General features: G+C 39.1%; 1 protein-coding gene across 27 annotated transcripts in view; it reads right to left on the bottom strand.

The window, feature by feature from the left end:
* Positions 1-23,829, bottom strand: part of UNC80 (unc-80 homolog, NALCN channel complex subunit) — a 288,619-nt gene that overhangs the window by 45,943 nt on the left and 218,847 nt on the right. For 21 of the 27 annotated variants that reach the window (XM_073633516.1, XM_073633518.1, XM_073633522.1 and 18 more), the window contains 3 exons: positions 21,354-21,410; positions 12,430-12,511; positions 7,029-7,191 (listed from right to left, as the gene is read on the bottom strand). In XM_073633516.1, the coding sequence (XP_073489617.1) occupies positions 7,029-7,191; positions 12,430-12,511; positions 21,354-21,410 (302 nt within the window). The remainder of the gene's footprint in view (positions 1-7,028; positions 7,192-12,429; positions 12,512-21,353; positions 21,411-23,829) is intronic. The other 6 variants (XM_073633530.1, XM_073633542.1, XM_073633519.1 and 3 more) reach the window with 5 other exon arrangements.

Below are 23,829 nucleotides of genomic sequence, written 5' to 3'. Positions count from 1 at the left end.
AGCACATATCAGCAGCCGCACCGGTGTGAACAAACCCTTATGCTATGGACTTGCTATAAAAAGTCTTTCCACATTGAAACTGTTTGCTGTCTTTCTGAATAAAGTTGCAGGACAAACCTGCCTGAACTTTTCCTAAGTGTCCCTGTCTCATACATGGTTTATGCTGCCACTACCATTTGAGCCTGTCCACCTTGTAACATGGTGCTTGGACTCGGACAGTGCCCTAGAAAGACATAAAATGGAGTAGCTTGTAAAACCGCTTTTGTTAGCAAACGCTAACCAAAAACAGACTAGTCAGCTACTGCAAGAGATGAACCCCTTAACGCCTGACAAATGCAACAGCTGACTGAAGCTGGCCATACATTATACAATTTTCTTTATATTTACCTTTAACTATATAGTGCAATGGTCTGCCTGATTGAATACAAATTGAAAGTTTAAGTTTGACCTCATATTAAATGGTTTCGGTAAATCTAAAGGAAAATTGTACAAACAAAATCGTATAAAATTGTACAGCCAGTCTATCTCAACAGGTTCCGGTTTATCATGTCTGTCTCAGCACAACGTATGTTCACATTGGAATATGAACCTGGAAAGCAACAAATACAGTGGCGCATTAGGCATATAGGCACTTATATACCTATATGCCTATGCAGTTGCACTCTGCAAGAGCAGTTGCTCCAGAGCTTAGTAAATGAACAGAAGCTTTGCTGACTTCCATAATTAAATCATGTGCAAGCAAAAATTCATTTTTAAAAATTTTCCTTGCACATGATTAGGTATTCTTTCCAAAGTGAAGCTTTACCTCATTTACCAAGCTCTGGAGCAACTGCACTTGCAAAGTGCACAGTCTATTTGCATTAGTAAATCAACCCCATAGCGTGTGGATGAGCTGCTGTCATTTGTGAAGTGATATACTGCCACTGGAGATTATCTCTGGAATCTGCTCTCTAAGCCAGTAACCCCTGGAAACAGAAAAACATTAGCCTTGGGTAAGATTGTTTATTCATATCCAAGGTTTAAACAGGCTCCTAAGGATGGGCCTCATATTAAAAGCATACCTCCCAACTGTCCTGCATTTGGAGGGACTATCCCTTTTTTTGGAGTTAAATCCTTCTGCCCCTCTTTCCTTCTCAATGGCCCCTCTTTATGAACAGATGTGTAGACCTCTATGATAAATGCAATGCTTAACTAGCAAAAGTGTTACACTAAACTAAACTAAACCATTCACCTAAACCTTTTTATTATTACATCATAAATAGAAAAGGGAAACATAATGATGAAAATAGCACTTGTGGGTTTAGCCAATCATTTTCACCTTATTAGTTCTTCATGGTTCACGTAACATCACGGAATATGACAGGGGGTATGTCCTTTGCCTTCACACTTTGTGCTAAAGAGTGTCCATCTTTCCCATTTCAGAAAGTTGGAAGGTTTGCCTAAGCCAATCTCTCTTATTGCCAAGCCTGTTCTTGCTGCACAACCAGGGAATGAGACTGTAAACAACATGAAAGCAACATGTTGATCCATCCTGCCTTTTATCAAAGGTTCAGGCTGGTGGTGTAATGCTGTGAGCACACTTTGGGCCCCTTAGTATCAACTGAGCATCATTTAAATGCCACGGCCTACCTCAGTATTGTTGCTGACCATGACCATGTCCATTCCTTTATGACTACAGTGTACCCATCTTCTGATGGCTACTTCCAGCAGGAGAATGCACCATGTCACAAAACATAAATCATCTCAAACTGGTTTCTTGAACATGACAATGAGTTTACTGTACTCCAATGGCCTGAAACCTGAAACTCTGAGAAGATCTAAGCAGTACAGAGAATATTAGTCCTCTGGGTCTTTTAATAGCAAGTGGGAAAGTCGCATAGAGCTCATCCCTAAACAAGACAGCAGCCAGAGGTTTGGCAAAGACTTCAGGAAGCCTAATAAAATATCCATCGGTTGAAAGGTTGGGTTCCACTAGGTACACTACCACCCTCAAGCTTACAGTATGGTATTGGCAGGTTACCTTACAGACAGCGAAAATGAAAAGACATCTTTTGCAACATCAGATGGGCTGTTTCAGTGCACGGTATCTCCCTTTTGGCATATAGGAACTGGCCTCATTCCTAAGAATGGAAGGCTGCTTTCTTCTATTCCACGTAGCCTACTGTATATTGTGGTATATTTAGATGTTGTTGTAATTTTTTGTATTTACAGGTATTTTCGTCTACAGAAGAAAAACAAAAACAGTTCTTGATTTCATCGAAAAGTTTTCAAAAGGCCTAGTAGAAGCCCGGTATTGGGCTAGAGAATTGAGTGGGAACTTGTAAAGCCTCCATAAAACAAGACTGAAACAATTAAATGTTTTCCCCAGCCAGTGTCAAATAACAGGTTAGAATATTTCTACAGATTTTTCATAAGGTGGAGTCTGTTCCCACTAGGGAGCAGATTGGCTAACCAGAAGTTAATTTTGTGGCTGGGGCAAAGCAGTGGCAGTGGCCATTGAGGAGTCACAGAGAACTGCAAGGAGTCTTGAAGAAGCTGGGTATCCATTAGCGCTGAAGGGCAAGCCCAATGTGCCTGCCTGTACAGCAAAGGTGAAAGCCCTTGGAAGGGCCAAGGTTCAGAATTTAGGGAGCCATCTTATCTTCCCCAGAGTTACTAAAAGTGAAGAGTTTGGCTGCAGGTGACACTAATGCCCTGTACACACGGTCGGACTTTCCGACGGAAAATGTGCGATTGGAGCTTGTTGTCGGAAATTCCGACCGTGTGTAGACTCCATTGGACTTTTTCTATCGGAATTTCCGACACACGAAGTTTGAGAGCTGGATCTAAAATTTTCCTACAACAAAATCCATTCGCGTAAATCCCGATCATGTGTAGACAATTCCAACGCACAAAGTGCCACGCAGCATCAAGCAGAAGAGCCGCACTGGCTATTGAACTTCATTTTTTTCGTCTCATTGTACATGCTGTACATCACCACGTTCTTGACGTTCGGAATTTCCGACCAACTTTGTGTGACCGTGTGTATGCAAGACAAGTTTGAGCCAACATCCGTCTGAAAAAATCCGATGGATTTTGTTGTCGGAATGTCCAAACGTGTGTACAGGGCATTAGGTTACTACCCCCCAACCCACCCAAGCAGACAGCTACGGGAACTAAGATGGGCATGCAGAGACGAGTCCTTGATGTGTTGAGATACTGGAACCAAAAGTCTATAGGGAACACAGTCCTAGCTGGTAGAAGTGCATGGGAACACACAAAGATACAGACAAACAGACAAGGAATTACAGGTTCTGGCTTGAATGCCAAGAAATCCCACTGCTGAAGGGGAGCAGGAAGCTGACTGTAGTACACAAGAAGACCGAATACTAGTAGGGAGGCAGAAAGTCACTAGAATAGGATGTAGACCGGGGAACATGAGGATCACAGGAGCAGGCACAGGGTACAGGTTGGTGTGCACAGGGATGAGAAGGCTGGATGAAAGCTGGAGTACATGAGGATCACTGGAAGAGACAGATAGCACTGGGGAAAGCTGCGATAACAGGGGCAATGTGAGAAGACACTGGGGATCACAGGAGAAATCAAGAGAATGCAAGGAGTCCAGCTGCTAGCATGTGGGTGTGTTGTTCAAACACCAAGCAACCCGCATGCTAGACTTTTAAGACAGGCCCCCCTCTGTCATTGGCTGCGCCTTTAAGGGAAGCAGGAAGCCTATTGTCACACACACATCCGGGGCTAGAGTGTGGAACAGGTGAGTGTGACGGGATTATAGGATACTACCGCAGGTTTGTGCCTAAAGCCCTGCACACACGATCAGAATATCGTACAAAAAATACCGCTTTCGAATTGATCATACGATAATCTTATCATTAGTACACAGCTTTCATCCGAAATTTTCAGGGACCAGGATTCGTTTAACCACTTCAGCCCAGGAGATTTTACCCCCTTCCTGACCAGAGCACTTTTTGCGATTCGGCACTGCATCGCTTTAACTGACAATTGCGCGGCCGTGTGACGTTACACCAAAACAAAATTGATGTCCTTTTTTCCCACAAATAGATTATCTTTTGGTGGTATTTGATTACCTCTGTGGTTTTTATTTTTTGTGCTATAAACAAAAAAAAGAGCGACAATTTTGAAAAAAAAAAGCAATATTTTTTACTTTTTGCTGTAATAAATATCCCCCCAAAAATATAAAAAAACTAATTTTTTCCTCAGTTTAGGCCGATATGTATTCTTCTACATATTTTTGGTAAAAAAAAATTGCAATAAGCATATATTGATTGGTTTGCGCAAATGTTATAGCGTCTACAAAATAGGGGATAGATTTATTGCATTTTTATTATTTTTTTTTTTATCAGTAATGGCGGCGATCTGCGATTTTTATTGTGACTGCGACATTATTGCGGACACATCGGACGCTTTTGACACTATTTTGGGACCATTGTCATTTATACAGCGATCAGTGCTATAAAAATCCACTGATTACTGTGTAACTGACACTGGCAGGGAAGGGGTTAAACACTAGGGGGCGATCAAGGGGTTGTGTGTCCTAGGGAGTGATTCTAACTGCGGGGGGGATGGGCTACCACTGACATGACAGCGATCACTGCTCTCGATGACAGGGAGTAGTAGATCCCTGTCATGTCACCAGGCAGAACAGGGAAATGCCTTGTTTACATAGGCATCTCCCCATTCTGCCGCTCCGTGACACGATTGCGGGACACTGGTGGACATCGAGTCCGTGGGACCCATGGGTGCGGTCGTGCTGTACGCGGCAGATACGCGCACCCACTAACCCCACAAATTAAAGAAGACGTACAGGTATGCCCATTTGCCCACCGCTGCCATTGTGCTGCGCTGCAACATATATCGGCGTGCAGCGATCAGCAAGTGGTTAATCAGTACAGTTTTTGTCAGAAAATACAATACAAATACATTACATCACTTCCGAATTTTAATTCTGTTGTACGTGAATTGTCGTACTTTAGTAACCTATTAATTTTCGATAAGGAGACTAGTATGCAAATAAAAAGGACGATCATTCGTCTGATAATCTCATTGTGTATACTAGGCTTAACTTTGCTGCTCTAGCAAAGACATTATAAAAGGTGCCACTTATTGGCTTTAGTACTTTCCAAAGCACATTAGTGCAGATCAGGACTTCATTGTGACTTTCTAATGTCCATGCTTGTTCTGAGTCTGTGATTCATCACTGAAACCAAAGATAGTCAGGTAACTAGTATTCTTAGAAGAAGGTCAGCTTTAGCTGCCCCTGTATGTCTATCACTACAGATCATCTTTAAACAACTATGTCAAATGTCATTGCATTGTTTTGCACTTTAGACTTCATGACTAGTGTGAAATGTAATGCCCCACACTAGAGTGTTATATAAGCAATTCCTATGTTTTCAGATGAAGGTTCACAGACTTACACATTAAAGGTGGCAGAACCTTGCACAATGCTCTTTGGTTCCTTCAACTTGATTTTTTCACTCGGAATGTTTTCAAATTTTTCATGCTGCTTTCAAATATAAACTGTTAATGTGAAATTATTGTAATAAAAGACCTAATCTATTTTACATATTTTTTGTACAGGTGAATAAAGCACCATCATGTTTTGCAGGGTTTTTTTTTGTTTTTTTTTAGCTGCCTCTGCAACAAGTTTGCATTTAAAAGTCCCTACTGCAGTTATACACCTACACAATAGGGCCAACATGGGCGGCAGCTGGTTACCCTACCAGAGGAAAAAAACAATGAAACAACATGAAAGCATACAAACATCTTGCAGACTGAGATTTTAGTAAGTATAAAGTCAGGACCCTAACCACCACTCAGCAAACAGTCTGCCTCTTTTACCCCACCCTACTTTGATGAAGGGTGAGTTCATATCAAATATTCATCACTTAAAGTGTTACTAAACCCACAACAGTAAACTCAGTCTGTAAATGCAGTAAAGCATGCCTGTTATACTCACTGTGGTACCAAGGGGTTAATCCTCCGCATTGTGTAAAAAGGCTGTTTGATCCTGTCTTCTCTGATCCTTACCTTCTTCCACAGTCCCCATTCCATCTGCTGATAGAACAGAGCACTCTGCACATGCTCAGTTTGGTGTGTAGTGCTAGAAAGTTTTTTTTTTCTTGGGTGGGTGCTCGTGATTGCACAGGACTGTCCAGACAGAGGGTCAGGGGCCCAATAGGACAGTCAGAGAAGAATGGAAACCCCTCCTACAAGCTTTAACCAGTGCTTGGCCGGACACGGATAGTAGTCATAAGACTGCTATATACTGCTGATGAGAAAAGGTTTTTAGCAGTTTATATTTACTAAAATAATTGCATTTCCATGTTCTGTGTACTGTGAGAGACCAGATATAATTAATGCAGGGTCCTGGGTTTAGTATCACTTTAAAGAAATTTTTGGCTTATACACCTTCATTTTTGCCTTTATTTTTACATTGCAATAAATAACTTTATATCATGGTGGTAAATACTACCACATCTTGTAAAGTGACTTTGTCATCTGACAACTATGTGGGAAGAATAACTGTTATATTTTAGTAGAAAGAAAGGTTTTCATTGAATAGTGTCTTTAGCAAATAATGCATTTTCTTATTTCCAGTACTTTTTTTTAAACAGGCATATGTAGAGTTATTTTGGTCAAGGTAATTTGGTTTCATGTATAAGTATCACACACCATGGGTGATTTGAATTAACTACAAACTTGCCAACTTGGTTTGTGGGTAATTCTCCGATCTGACTAGCAAATTGGAAGATGTGTCTTTTGTGCTTGGGACTTTAGGCAGTATCTTACAAAGAAGAACATGACGTTCACAACCAGAGTGACAGAAAGGTTTTAACTATAAATGGAAAAAATGAATATTTAATTGAATTGTGAATTGTGGCTAGCAGGTGTATACATATCTCCCTTTAATCTCTTTCCCCATCTCTTTTATACATGTTTGATTGTGATAAAGTGACACACGATTAGTAGTGCTTTGATTTCTATGTTAAAATAGAATAGATCCTAACCTGCTTTTTGATCTTCCTCTCGTATCTGCTTGGCTCGAGGTTGTATGCTCCTACGCGTAGTTGAGAGTCTAGCCCCATGGCGACTTCTTGGTTCAGTTTGTGTTTTCTGACGTGAAAGTAAAGGCCTTCGTAGCTGAACCAGGTGAGAAGGAGAGAAAGCCCCCTGTTACACCACAATACAGGGGACATATTAACACTCAGGAAAAATTATAGTAAACAGTGCGAACAAGGTATGGCTTGGTTCAGTAAACCTCAAGGTCAACATCTACATGGTTGCCTACAAAGTACCAAGAATCAGTTATTGACTCAGATGCGCAATTTATGGCTGTACATCAAGATGTTCTACAAATGTTGTCTATAATTTTAGGCATGCATCTGTTAATAACACACATTTGTAGAACTAACAGGTCTGTAATTTACCACACCATAAGTGGCAAAAAGGTGACATATGCTCTCCAAGTCTAGGCAATTGCTTAAATACTCATTAACAAAACAGACAATTTCCTGGTGCAATTTATACACTTCTAATAAGAGACCATCATGTAACTGACAGGTTATTTATAGTCACAAAAATATGTGGGACTTAGCATTTTTAAATTCAGACCTGTTAACTCCAATGAATTGAGGAACGATTCGGGAATTATCAATATATCACCGGCAATATTTCATGAAAGCTTAACAGTCTCAGAATGTCAGGCTAATATTTTACAAAGCATGCAAAGAAATTCATTCTAAGGCAGCATTTGGAAATATATTTTCTATATTTCCATTTTGCTGAAATATGAAATATACTGTATCATTCATAAAAGTAAAATTATAACTAAAAGGTATCGAGGTACTGAACTACCCCAAAATATTTCAGATATTTATACAAATATTCAAGACATTTCACAGAATTAGCCAAGCAAACCATGCTACACTGTAGCATATTTTTCCTGACCTTTTTGTCCTGTAATTCTACAGGATTCACTTTGTCGTGGTGGTCAATTCACAAATCAATAAATAAATATAACGTATTTAGGAATGATACAATCATTTCATATATTTATGATGTGCTGTGTCATATATGCAAAATGTGAAGATATCTTTAGAAATTTTTAGCCTTCAAATACATGACTTTTGGTAACTAAAAACGCAAAGGATGCTTTATCATTTCAAAATTCTATAATATATTAATATCACAAGTGAGTACACCCCTCACATATCTTTTCATGTGACAACGCTGAAGAAATTACACTTTGCTACAATGTAAAGTAGTGAGCGTACAGCTTGTATAACAGTGTACATTTTTTGTCCCCTGAAAATAACTCAACACACAGCTATTAATGTCTAAACCCCTGGCAACAAAAGTGAGTACACCCCTAAGTACAAATGTCCAAATTGGGCCCAATTAGCCATTTTCCCTCCCCGGTGTCATGTGCCTTGTTAGTGTTACAAGGTCTCAGGTGTGAATAGGGAGCAGGTGTGTTAAATTTGGTGTTAATCGCTCTCACTCTCTCATACTGGTCACTGGAAGTTCAACATGACATCTCATGGCAAAGAACTCTCTGAGGATCTGAAAAAAGGAATTGTTGCTCTACATCAAGATGGCCTAGGCTATAAGAAGATTGCCAAGACCCTGAAACTGAGCTGCAGCACAGTGGCCAAGACCATACAGCGGTTAAACAGGTTCCACTCAAGCTTGACACCATCTGAACCAAATAAGTTTATCTTGGTCTCATCAGATCACAGGACATGGTTCCAGTAATCCATGTCCAGAAAACTGCGAGCTTTCTTGTGCATCAGCTTTAGAAGAGGCTTCCTTCTGGGAGGACAGCCATGCAGACCAATTTGATGCAGTGTGCGGCGTATGATCTGAGCACTGACAGACTGACCCCCCACCCCTTCAACTTTCACAGCAAAGCTGGCAGCACTCATACATCTATTTCCCAAAGACAACCTCTGGATATGACGCTGAACACGTGCACTCAACCTCTTTGGTCGACCATGGCGAGGCCTGTTCTGAGTGGAACCTGTCCTGTAAAACCACTGTATGGTCTTGGCCACCATGCTGCAGCTCAGTTTCAGGGTCTTGGCAATCTTCTTATAGCCTAGGCCATCTTTATGTAGAGCAGCAATTCTTTTTTTCAGATCCTCAGAGAGTTCTTTGCCTTGAGATGCCATGTTTAATTTCCAGTGACACAATTGCTCCCCATTCACACTAACACTAACGAGTCACAGGACATCGAGGAGGGAAAATGGCTAATTGGGGCCAATTTTGACATTTTCACTTAGGGGTGTACTCACTTTTATTGCCAGCAGTTTAGACATTAACGGCTGTGTGTTGAGTTATTTTGAGGGGACAGCAAATTTACACTGTTATACAAGCTGTACACTCACTACTTTACATTGTAGCAAAATGTCATTTCTTCAGTGTTGTCACATGAAAAGATATAATAAAATATTTACAAAAATGTGAGGGGTGTACTCACTTTTGTGAGATACTGTATATATATATATATATATATATATATATATATATATATATATATATATATATATATATATATTATATATATATATATATATATATATATATATATATATATATATATATATATATATAAAAAGTGTATGTGTATAAAAGAAATTGCTTGCTATGCTTCGTAGCATGTTACTGAAAATTTGGATATGCACCAGATTATTAAAATTTAAAGCTCAATTCCAGACGGTTTTTTAATTTCAATTATTAGTTGCCCAGCTCTTTTTAAAAGAATGCAATTTTTGTTGTAGCACTCACCTCCTCCCATATGCTGTTTCTCACACACTCACGCTATCATGCTGTGATACAGCGTCTATCCTCTTTTTGGATGACTGATGTTAAGTGACATTCAAGCCACTTTCTGTGAATGTAAGGCATCAAGGACATCCCCCCGGGGCATCATTAAGGCTGCCCCGGGCTCACAAGGGCATGGTACAGATAACTGCGCCATTTTATTGCATGGCATTGTTCTCTGCCACATTCAGGACCCAGGTATTATCTGAGGAGGAAGAGTACCCATGACATAACTTGACCAGACTGAAGACCTATTGTAAAAAAGGTATCTATAAGAAATACTTTCCTGAAGAATACATTGTTCCAGGTATTACATTACAAAAAGTCTACGACTTTTGCCAAATGATCTCTGCCCAATAGGGGTATTCATCAAATGATCTTGGCTCAAAAAGACTATTCACTACTCTTCAATATAAGTCATATCACCAAATGCCTCTGCTTTCAGACATTGGACGGAGCCCAGGCACAGGTAAAAAAGTATTTTAGATCTTCGATTACTCTTTACCCATCTATCCCAGCAAGGCAGTTTTCATAGATTTATGTCAACCCTTGCAATTAGACCCAATTTAAAGCATTTCTCATTGGATATGTTTTCTTATACTGACCTTATACTGAATAGACCTACAATAAGGCTGTGAAAGAACCAATTAAAATCACTAAATGTTTTTAATTCTAGTCTGTCTTTACATCTGGTGCTCACCATGGGTAACCTGAATAAGTAATTGCAAGTTCATAATTGTATGCACTTAAATGTTTAAATGTTTAAAAATTGTTTATTTTAACATATACCGTACATACATCTAAAGATACCTTCACATATAGAATATAGAGAGGAGATGGAAATATTATACATTTGTGTTCTGTGCTGTCCAACCATATGTTTACTGTACTCCACCTCTGCCATCTGATCAGTTACGTACATGAGTTTTGAAGACTAATGCAAGGAAGATGCATGTATGAGGTTGGATAATTTACTGTATCACACCACTATCTGAATTACGCCAATATCAGTATCAGTAAACCCTCTCTCACATTTTCTGTTACAAATATTGTTGAATACAGAAGAGGTCATTTTGTATCTATGATTATGTCATATATTGTTATTGCTAAATGTATATTGAAGTTATTCCCTAATTACCAACACTGAGAGATACATATTACATGTAATGGCACAAACAGAGACAGACAGACATGATGGTGGTTACAGAACTATAATACTGAAACAATATTATCTTTTTATTTTTATGAGATATAAAAGTGTATCATTACATGCTTTTTGCATATAATCATTAATCATTGTGATACATATGTAGAGTATTTATATGCTTTTTATAATATAGTAAAAACAGTAGAGACATGCTCCAGTGCAAAGCAAGAAAACGCAGGTCAGTAACCAGTCATGAATTTGTTTTCTTAAGGTTTGTACTGTATTATATGGCTACTAAATGCTGATTGCGTACTATGAGTAAATCACTACCAGTGCTGGGACAAGGTCATCCTGTGTCCAGGGTGAGGATGCCAAACTGCGCCACCCCACCCCATTACATGACCAACCCCGATTATCTTCTGCAGCTGGTATCTATGATACTTGCACTGCAGCACCACTTCTGCCTGATGACAGTTGCAAGGTGCAACAAAAGAAAAAATATCTATATATGTTGAGCAGCTGGCTGGCACATCCATATTGCCAATACCCAGTGCGGACGGCAACCCCCTAAGTACACCACTGGTGCAGACAATGGACCTTACTGCTCTTCTGCTCAGACTCCTCCTGTTATGTAGGGCAGCCCCCAGGCAAAGTTGGTCAGTGAAGGATGGAAGGGGTGAGGGCAGGCTCTCAGCTTGTTCGAATATACTGTATGGGCTGCTGCCTCTCAGCGTCCCTGCCAAAATATAAAGACACAGCTTTAAGGGTAGCTGCCCTCTTACCACATCCTCCACCCAGTCTCAGCCCTGATCGCTGCATTATATTTTCAATAAAATTCAATAAGTTGCATTTATACACATATAATGGGAGCCAGTGGGCCTTCTTATATCATGATGCTGTATAGCTTGCGCGCAGGCAGGGCTGAAGCAAATGATGATCTCGCTCAGCTCATTTGCAACCAACCAATTTTTGGTTTAATTTCCAAAAATGCATTTGATTACAGCTAGACGGTCTGCAATAAACATCATAACATACAGCACAGTGCATACAATGCATGAGCCAAAATCACAAAGTAAGCAAAGCATTGAAAGTTCTACAGAGCCCTTAGCTATCATTAATAATAATGGAGTCAACAGCAAATAGCAGCTGAAATTACAGAGTCAAAGCTACATTATGCATTAGCAAGTTTAGTTTATGGGATGTTGAACTGTAAGAAAGAATGGTGGGGTTTACAAGATGATGTCTCACAATGCTAACAAACAAACATGGGTTTTGCAACAAACGTAGATGTAATCAGGTCATTATTTTAAGCAATAAACATATTGCCAATACCTTGTGTGCAGGTTTGCTATATAGGAAAAGCCAAACATCTTGAAACAGATTGTTCCTTTTTGAGGTTGACACCATGTAGTTGGTCATCCTCAGCATTTTGTCCTTACCTGCCTCAGTCCTTTCTTCCTCCCCAATGGTGGCTGAAGGAGAAGCATCTGGTGACCAGGCTCACTCTGCACACTTGCTACCCTGTTGAGTGTTAACAGTATTAACACATGGAATGTTCACACATATGAGGAAGATGTATGGAAGATGTAATCGGAAACATATACAACATGTATTATCACTTGGTGACTAAGCACTGTGATCCAGTGTATGTTTAACAACAATGCCCATATGGAGAGTCTTTAATAATTATTACCTGTTAGCATTTTCCATGTCCATGATTCTCTACAAAAAAATTCACATGGGGTAGTAATACTCCTGAAGTTTTAATACTGCTGTTTGTTTACAGATGGTTATAGTTCTATTATGTTACTATTTTTTTTGTCCATGGCTACCAGTGTACTTCCCCGCTCAAGGATAACCACATAATTCAATCATTCTACCATTATATAAACTCAGATTGCCATATGGTACTTTACATCTATACATACCTACATATTCTCTATATATCAGTAAAGAAGTTACAATACATACATTCTGTCTAGAAATAAACCTACTATCTTGCAGATATTAGTAAAGGACTCCAAACAGGGTTATGCCACTATTTAACTTCTTAGCAAGAGCCACTTCCAGAAATGACTATAGTTTATGACTATAGTTTTCATTCCAACGACTGAACATATTCAGTCTGAGATTTTTGTAGTGGAAATCAATATATTTTATTTCAATCTGTATTAACTTTTGAAGTTAAAAATAGTTTGAATGGACAAAACAATGGTTGCATTTGTAAGGGGAACAATTCTAGGCCAAATCAAATGAAATAAGAACTGTCTACAAATCTGAAATCTCGTACCAAGCTGGTGTTTTGCAACACCCTGACACATCTGGACAGTCACTGAGCACATATTCAACATGCACACAACCGGTTTGAATTAATATTTGTTTGCTTGTTGATTGAGTAGAATGCAGTTTACCCCATCTATGGTAACCCAAAAGCAATTTCCCAAAGCACCAGAGCTTTCACAGTGGATACAACCAGTTTCATACTTATACAGCTATGTAAAGATCATGGTGAAGCTAATCCTAACAATTAAAATATAAATCATAAACAGGAACTGTGAACACAGACTTTCATCATATACCAACAGACAAAACAAAGAAGTGGGTGTATTTAATTTAAAAAAATGATAATCTGAGCTGTTGGGGAACCCTGTTCCTTCAGGCCTAGGGTTTCCTTTTAGTCTAATTTATTTTACATCATACCATATTTCCCACACTAAGTCCTGTTCTTACTTTTGTGTGCATGTGAAATGACACAGCTTCTGGAATACCAATGAATTAATCTCCTAAAATACTTAAAATGAATTTGAGAACATCTACTTAAAAACAATGTAGATATGTTCTAAAGCATTTTATCAAGACATGCTTAGACAATGGTTAACACTTGAAAAATCTGAAATTGTTCTGAAGAAGTAATTTTCCATGTGTTTTAAAGCATTAGCTACCATTTTCATGTTTATTGAGTGACCAATTTTTAGACAGGGGCATACCATACTTTAGTAATATTATACATTTATGTTTTTTCCACATTCACACACTTACACTATGATCTTACATAAAACTCTGCAACAAATACCAAATATACAGTATACAGTGGATATAAAAAGTCTACACTCCCCAGTTAAAATGTCAGGTTTCTGTAATGTAAAAAATGAGACAAAGATAAGTAATTTCAGAACTTTTTCCACCTTTAATGTGACCTATAAACTGTACAACTCAATTGAAAAACAAAGTGAAATCTTTGGGGGGGGGGGGGGGATAAAACTTAAAAAAGTGGTTGCATAGGTGTGCATACCCTCTTATAACTGTAGCTGTGTTCAGAATTAAGCAATCACATTCAAACTCATGTCTAAATAGGAGTTAGTACACACCTGCCATTATTTAAAGTGCCTCTGATTAACCCCAAAGAAAGTTCAGCTGTTCTAATAGGTCTTTCCTGACATTTTTTTTGTTGCATCCTACAGCAAAAGCCATGGTCCACAGAGAGCTTCCAAAGCATCAAAGGGATCTCATTGTTAAAAGGTATCAGTCAGGAGAAGGATACAAAAGAATTTCTAAGGCATTAGATATACTATGGAACACAGTGAAGACAGTCATGATAAAAATATGGCACAACAGTGACATTACCAAGAACTGGATGTCCCTCCAAAAAGGATGAAAAGGCCAGAAGAAAACTGGTCAGGGAGGCTGCCAAGAGGCCTACAGCAATATTAAAAGAAGCTACAGGAATATCTGGAAAGTACTGGCTGTGTGGTACATGTGACAACAATCTCCTGTATTCTTCATATGTCTGGGCCATGGGGTAGAGTGGCAATACAGAAGGCTTTTCTTATGAAGTTAAACAACAAAGCCAAAAAGCATGTGGGAAAATGTGTTATGGTCTGATGAAACCAAGTTTGAACTTTTTGGCCATAGTTCCAAAAGATATGTTTGGCGTAAAAACAACACTGTACATCACCAAAAGAACACCACACCCACAGTGAAGCATTCAGCTGGAACAGGGGCCTTAGTAACGAGGTAGAGAGAATTAGGAACAGTTCAAAATACCAGTCAATCTTGGCACAAAACCTTCAGGCTTCTCCTAGAAAGCTGAACATGAAGAGGAACTTAATCTTTCAGCATGACAACGACCCAAAGCATGCATCCAAATCAAAAGGAATGGCTTGATCAGAAGAAGAATAAAGTTTTGCGCAGGAGATGCCCTTGCAATCTGGCAGATTTGGAGTGTTTTTGCAAAGAAGAGTGGGCAAATATTGCCAAGTCAAGATGTGCCATGCAGATAGACTCATACCCCAAAAGATTGAGTGCTGTAATAAAATCAAAAGGTACTTCAACAAAGTATTAGTTTAACCACTTGCCGACCAGCCGCTGCAGTTGTACTGCGGCAGAATGGCACGGCTGGGCGAAATTACGTTATGTAACGTCGCTTCGCCCCGTGGCCACTAGCTCCCTGCTCGCCCACGGAGCCGATGTGAGTGCCCGGCGGTCGTGATCACCTCTGGGCTCCCGCGATCGCTCGGGGCACACCGAGAACCGGAACTGTATGTGTAAACACTGAGTATGAACAGCGATCTGTCATCTCCCCTACACAGTCCCCTCCCCCCTTCAGTTAGAACACACACTAGGGAACACAATTAACCCTTTGATCGCCCCTAGTGTTAACCCCTTCCCTGCCAGTGACATTTTTACCGTAATTAATGCATTTTTCTAGCACTGATCGCTGTATAAATGCCAATGGTCCCAAAAATGTGTCAAAATTGTCTGACATGTCCGCCATAATGTCGCAGTCCCGATAAAATCACAGATCGATGCCATTACCAGTAAAGAAAAATTAATTAAAAAAATGCCATAAAACTATCCCCTATTTTGTAGACGCTATAACTTATGCGCAAACCAATCAATATATGCTTATTGCTATATTTTTTACCAAAAATATGTAGAAGAATACATATCGGCCTAAACTGAGGGAAAAAAATATTTTTTTATATATTTTTGGGGGATATTTATTATAGCAAAAAGTAAAAAATATTGCATTTTTTCCAAAATTGTCGCTCTTTTTTTGTTTATAGCGCAAAAAATAAAAACCGCAGAGGTGATCAAATCCCACCAAAAGACAGCTCTATTTGTGGGAAAAAAAGGACGTCAATTTTGTTTGGGTGCAATGTTGCATGACCAAGCAATTGTCAGTTAAAGCGACGCAGTGCCGAATCGCAAAAAGTGCTCTGGTCAGGAAAGGGGTAAAATCTTCCGGGGCTGAAGCGGTTAAGAGTGTGCACACTTATGCAATCACATTATTTTATTTTTTTATTTTAATTTCCCTTCACCTAAAAGATTTCAGTTTGTTGTTCAACTGAGTTGTACAGTTTATAGGTCACATTAAAAATGGTAAAGTTCTGAAATTATCTTTGTCTCCTTTTATTACATCACAGAAGCCTGACATTTTAACAGGGGTGTGTACACTTTTTATATCCACTGTAGATTGAATAGTGAACACAGTAAAGCCTCGTACACACGATCGGATTGTTGGCCAACAAAACTGTGGACTTTTGTCCGAAGGGCATTGGCCCAAACTTGTCTTGCATGCACACGGTACACAAATGTTGGCCAACAATCACGGACGTAGTAACGTACTACATGATTTTTCAGCTCTTTAGCGCCACCCTTTGGGCTCCTTCTGCTAATTTCATGTTAGTTGAAGTTTGGTAAATGTGTTGATTCGCGCTTTTCATTTTGCGTTTTTCATTTCGTGCTTTTCAGTTCGTTTCTGAAAGGCCGTTCGTCAACCAGGCATGTTGCAGAATTGGAGGAGATAACATGTTATTTATTGTTGGCCTTGGAGTTAGTGCTTTGACATTATATTTTTGGTTGAATAATGATTTGATTTGGTAATTTTTCTATATTTTTAGATGCATATAATGCACTCTCTGGTTAAGCTCTATTGGCAGATAGCATGTCTAATTTTATTTGTTTTCTTTTTTTAATACACAATAAAAAAATTGTGTAGAATAATACTTGGCTATGTGTTTTACTTCAAATGACAGTTTGGGAGTAGGCAGTTACATTTAAAAAAATACAATGTAAAATTGACAAGGGACACCAACATAGTTGTATCTTTGATCTTAAAAACTACAGGATAATGGTGTCGAGGTAACTTGCCCAAAAAAAAAATAATAATAATATTATTCTTGATATCACTAGAAAAAAAAGCCTTTGAAAATGTGTTTGCAATAACTCCATCAGTATCACCAGCAAAGCAGCTTCATTATTATCCCATTAAAGAAGAGAATGTGCGCTCCATTTTGAGATTTCATAATTTGCCACGTCACAAATGTTAATTCTCCATTGGGAACGCTAGTTTACAAGACCGACCGCTTCTGGCTTGTCCTTGCTTCCGAGCATGGGTGTTTGTACTTTGGACTTTTGTCCGACGGACTTGTGTACATACGCTCGGAAAATCCGACAACAGACATTTGTCCGCGGAAAATTTTAAAACCTGTTATCCAACAAATGTCTGCGGAAAATCTGATAACAATTGTCCGATGGAGCATACACATGGTCGGATTTTCCACCAACAGCCTGTCATTTCACATTTTCTGTCGGAAAATCCGATCGTGTGTACGAGGCTTAAGACTGCGGCTTAAATTCTTCACTTTGCTGCTCGAAAACACTCAGCATGACAAAATAAAACCTTCCCCAGACCACTTCTTAATTGTGTGTGTGTTTCAAGCTCAAGTTCTTTTAATTGGATGCCCAAGATTACAGGTGCAGGGGTTGTAAATATACAAAAAATGTTGCATATACTTTACAAAATGATAGAAAGCCTGATCTGCAATACATGTGCATCTAATTCTGACACAAATTTGTTTGAAAATGTCTTTCAAAGTTTCTACTGTAGACATGTACTAGAAAAAACGTAAGTCTACTGAAACACTTATGTAACATCAAAAAGTACCTAATAGGTTACTTCTGCATTGAGACATTGGTGCTACACAGGAACTAAATAGTTTCTCAACAACCTGTTGTAATAGCATATCAGGAAATGTTATAACAGTTCTCTACGCAGCATTTAAGATTAACACAATATAGTTCAACAAAGTAATTCTAGACTGTGTTAACGAAGCAATTTATCTCTGTTTAGATCCAGTATTGATGATTTACTAAAGAAGTAGGGCATGTTTGCTTTGCAAAGGGAATTTTCCCTTAGCTTAATGAATGTGGTAACATTTCACTCACAATTTTTTTATTGAAAGGATTTAAAAAAGTATAATTGCCTTTACAGAAAGAAAATGTTAAGTAAACAAAGATCAATAGATTGAACCATCCCATACACAAGTGAATATTCATCAAGTAGACAACCAGATATTATGAACGTCACAGAATAAATACTGTTACAACTTATGATTCCCCTGAAGCGCTAAGAAAGATACACTTCACAGCATTCAGGCACTAAAAGAGGTTTGTACTATGGGAGTTTGGGTGGCTACAGAGAGGAAAAAAGACAGTATGTGGAGAATATGGTAAAAGTTCACTTTGCAAAGAATACCCAATCACAAGGAAAAGGTAATAAACAGGGTTTTTACTTGCACATGACTGGATGATAGAAGTCAGCAGGGCTTCCCCCTATTCACTAAGGTAAGGTAAATTCCATTGAAAATTTACTTTGCAAAAGGAAACTGCTCTGCTCCTTTAGTAAATCAAAAATGTCTCTTTGGCTACTAATACAATTGCTTGTTTCAGATAACACTGTACACCTCCTCCTTCTGCTGATTTATGAAGATTTATTTAGAACCACAAAAACTTACTAAAGGTAAATAGGTTGTTCACTTGGCAAGGAAATTTTCCCTTGGCTTGAATGTGCTGAGAATTCACTTTGAAAAGAATACCCAATCACGTGCAAGGAAAATATAAAACAAATAATGTATTTTTTTGCTTGCAAGTGACTGGATGATGGAAGTCAGTAAGGTTTCACCTCATTCACTAAGATAGGGGTAAATTCCCTTGCAAATTGAACAGTCTATTTGCCTTTGGTAAATCAACCCCATTGAGTCAAAGTGGACTGCTGCTCAAAATGCCTGAGATTTTTGATGTTCTACATAATCCTTCACTAAGCAGCAGAAGGAGATGTGTGGCACCTTCATAAATTGTATTGGACCTCATGTCAGTAGGGTTAAACCAACACTACCCTCTGAAAGCAGAAGAGGGAGCTTTCTGGTGTGTCATATTGTTTGCCTGTGTATGTCCTGATACATAATAGTCAATAGGTGTACCACTTTCTTCTTCTTATTTTTTTTATATGTTTTTTGAAAATATGCTGCTGGATGCTGTTGGTTGCATTATGCTAGGATAAAACAAGTACATTTGTCCTGTTTCACAGCTAGAATTGGTATGTCGGCTAGCACTTATGCTGTAAAATGCACTGCATCTTTAGTAACAACACTAGGTTAGAGGTTACAAGCATGCCTATCACCTGCAGACATTTTGTTATAGAGGGTCAATAATTTACAAGCATTAGTCAGAGACATAACATGGTAGACCTTTGGCACCTGTGGCAGCAGTGCACAATCTGTGGGACAGGCCGCATATGGGACATCAAAGTCTGCCTTTAAGCCCCAGATAGTTACATTTGCAACATGTGTATTGCCTGACCGCACTTTTTGGGAACTAAGAACAGTGACAAACAGATACTTAAATACATAACAATGGCAGTAATACTTAGGGTTCCAATCTACAGTAAGTAAAGCGCTGTGTAAATTGACAGCGCTATATAAGTACCATAAATAATAATAATAATAATAAGTTGATGAACAGGCCCAGAAGGTATCAGTCCCAGTGGCATGACTCTCAAACAATTCAAGCGAATTATAGAAGTTGTGACCAAACTTCTCTAATACTGCCCCAAATATATCTGTCTATAAGTGGCAGGCACATGCTTGAGGTTTCTCTGTTGTCTAAGTCACAAAACATTTGTACATCAGTAACATTAAAAATGAAGAAATGACAATGAGATACTAAGTATATAATTTTTCTAATGATTGTGCACCATATTACTTTTTTTTAATAATACAGACAACGACCACCAACCATATTACTAACACAGTGTCTCTCAGCTTCTCCTTTGTATCAGGGGATAAGGATAATTGATTGGCCCCTTAGGACTGGAAGCAATCCACTGCAAGCTCCAGGACTGTTGTGGCTTTCTATTTTAAAGAATCCTGGAAAAGCTAGTTACATAGAATGTGGCTTCCACACCACATGTCTGTTGTTACTATTAGTTCTCTCTCACTTTTATCTTACGCTAATACCTGAGGTACGTAGCTCTCTACTAATGATAACACATTTAGTGTTGAATTGATTCTTATTACAGAACCCTAAGTTCAACACTCATCATATCTTTTTTTGTAGTCACTACTAAGGACCCCTGGTAAAGAACAGGTGAGAGATAAAACATTTTTCTAACTACACAGTCTACAGCGGTCAGATCACAAGTCTAAATAGTGAAAGGTGCAGAGTCTCTCTGGGCTGGGTACAGGCCTGTCTAACCTAATCTATCTCCTTATTTAATAATACAATTTGACAGCATACATTAAGACAACCAAATCCTCCATTCTAAAGAAACTTTCAGAATAAAATGTGGCCAATAAACAACATTTTTCAATGAAACCATGCATCCATTTTTTTAAGCTTTTTCTTTTTACTAAATCAATACATTAGTATATTTCTACAGGAGCCAGCTTGTTATCTTATAATGGCATCATCAAAAACTGGCATTGTGGCCTATGTGGACAAGAGTGAATGCAATTTCCCACTTTTATTTTTTCTTTTACTTGTTTGGTACTCCAGTGTTAGAATTTCTGGTTTGCTGCCTCTCTTTGGCCTTTAAAGTGTCACTTATCTTGATGCATTTTTCTGTAATAAAAAGCAAATGAAGCATGATACTTCCTTATAAAGGCTCTAGCATTACTATGGGAGGAGACAAGAACACTGGTGAAAAAATCTCACAACCTGTGTTCCATGGAAATATAGGAAACTGGCAGGTTATCTATATTGTATTCATTTTATGGTTCAGTACAGAGGTGAGCTGCTTTTTTAAAGCCAACCAAACCAATAAAGAGAAAAGGCAAACAGCATTAAATATATGCTGGCTCTTACGGTTCACTGAGTACAGGTTAATATAATAATAATTATAATAGACACCACACTCAGATCTGACCAGAGAGGGAACTGCACCTTTTACATCCAGACAAAATGGGCAATGGAGAGAATAACAAGAGACAAAATGAGAGTGAGAGGGAGGACATTTTGCATTCTGGGCCTCAATCCTCTCTCTCCCTCCTTCTTCACAATGACAGACAGGAAGCATTCATACCTAGACAGGCTGATCTCGCCACCACGCCCATGGGAGTCGTCAAGAACATTAGGTTCGCTGCAGGAGGGGGAGGGAGATGAAGCATTGAAGGGATAGAAAAAGCAAACAGAAAACAAAAACAAACAGAAAATCTGCATGCAAAAATATAAAAAGTAACAAAAACTTCTAAATAAAAGAACTCAACTAATGTACAAACCAACGGCAAGTCATTTATGGTTCTTGGCATTCTACACTTAAAAAAATTACAAGAGTCAGGGGAAAAAGAGGGAGCTCAGGGTATAAGGGGAAGCATTGCCAAAGATGAAACTGAGGAGATACAGGAGATTAGAAGAGCGAGCAAGAGTTTATGGTCCATGACCTGGACATTAAAGCAGCAGTACTAGAGCAATAAACAGCAATTCAGAAATCATTTTTCTCAAGGTATCAAACATATCAGTGGATGCATATTAGTGCATGAGGCAATTTAATGCTGTCACTTGAAACTGTATCTTTTAAATTCATGCATTCACACATGAGAACAGATTATAGAAATACAAATCTTGCTCTGTTCATTCAAATGTGGTGTACTGCATTAGTGCTGACAAGAAACATACTGATAAAAAGAGAAGGCAGAGCAATGAACTTATGTGTCTGCTGCTGCTCCTGCCAGTCACAGGCTGGGGACAGGTATGAGCTCCAGCTCTTTTGCTTAACTGTAGTAGAGAAAAGTCGGGTCACCTAGCTGGCTGTGCTGTCTGGCAGAACTGTGTAAATCTCAGGACTGGATGGACAGGAATATAAATCCTTTGGCATGATGTGTATGTGATAGTGCTGGACTGAAAGAAGTAGAAATTGGTTCAGATGGATCTACCATAAAGTGATTCCTCCTTAAAAGAAGCAAATCCGTGACTGAAGTCTGATGTAGGTGGACCCATTCTGGTCAAGGGTTGCTACGTTTCTGACAGCAACACAAGGAAGCACTCACCGGATAGAAGATTCTTGAATGTGTACGGAGGAGTGCCTGGTCTCACTTAATGGACATTTAATGGTTAAGAGCATCAGATACAGCCTAAGTGTTTTAGAGAAGAAAGACTCCCCTTCTTCAGGGCTTCAGCAGTGAGTGTTAATAATCACTGATCATGAAGCCTTAAAGTGATTGTAAAGGATCATTTTTTATTTTTTTAAAATAACAAACACGTCATACTTACCTCCACTGTGCCGCTCGTTTTGCACAGAGTGGCCCCAAACAGCCTCTACTGGGGTCCCCCAGCGGCTCTCGCAGCTCCTTCCCACATCAGATAACCCCCTAGGAGAAGTGCTCTCCCGAGGGGGTTACCTTGCGGGCGTGCTCCCGAGTCCAGCATTTGTGTCCACAGACCAAAATGCCGGACTCGGCCCAACCCCGCCCCCTGGCACCCGCGTCATGGGATTTGATTGACAGCTACAGGAGCCAATGGCTGCGTTGCTATCAATCTATCCAATCAAGAGCCGGGACCCCGTGGAGAGAGGGACAGCGTGCCCCCACCGAAGAGATGAAGGAGCTCAGGTAAGTAAAACGGGCTGCTGGGGGGCGGTGACTGCCAGGCGTTTTTTCACCTTAATGCATAGGATGCATTAAGGTGAAAAGACACGAGGGTTTACAACCCCTTTAACACAGGTTCCATTGTGCATTCTGTTGTGATTTTATTAACATCAACTACTCAAGCCCTGAAGAATGGGGAGGCTTTTCCCCCAAAAGTTGTGGGCTATATCTGATGCTCTTCACTACTAAATGTTTCAAAAAGTCCTTTAAAGTGGTTGTAAATCCTTACATATGCCCAGTGAAGTGACTGGCCTCAGGTGATATACAGAGATGAAACAAATCATCCTACATAAGTTGTACCTGTCTATCTATAGCTCTCTTCCCCCTACATTCATTCAAAGTGCAGAATTTACACAGGTTTTCTCAGCTCTGAAAAGCAAGGGGTGGAGAGCTGATGTTACATCAGTGAGGAGATCTCTGAGAGCTGATTGGAGGGAAGGGACACACCCCCCTTCATACAGCACACAGGAACAGATCATTACTTGGGGTCAGGAAAACGCATCAGAAGTGACTCATGCTTATAGCAGAGGAATGAAGTAGCAGAGAGAAATGCCAATTAGTGCGCTGGATTGAGACAGGTACAAGGATATGCTTTGTTCATATTTCATGTCTGAGGTTTACAACTTTAAGTGAAATCCTTTGGTATGTAAAACAACTCTGGCCTATGTACAGTTAGGTTCATATATATTTGGACACAAGCACAATTTTCATACTTTTGACTCTGTATGCCACCAGAATAAAATTAAAACGAAACAATCCAAATGAATTTGAAGTGCAGACTTTCATCTTTTAATTCAAGGGGTTGAACATAAATATCAAGTACAAATTTTAGGAAGTGCAACCATTTTTATACACAGTCCCCTATTTTCAGGGGCTCAAATGTAATTGGACAAATAAATATAATGCTAAATAAAA

This window comes from Aquarana catesbeiana, linkage group LG06 (assembly GCF_042186555.1).
Source record: "Aquarana catesbeiana isolate 2022-GZ linkage group LG06, ASM4218655v1, whole genome shotgun sequence".
Taxonomy (NCBI): Eukaryota; Metazoa; Chordata; class Amphibia; order Anura; family Ranidae; genus Aquarana; species Aquarana catesbeiana.
This window is presented reverse-complemented; position numbering and strand designations above follow the sequence as displayed.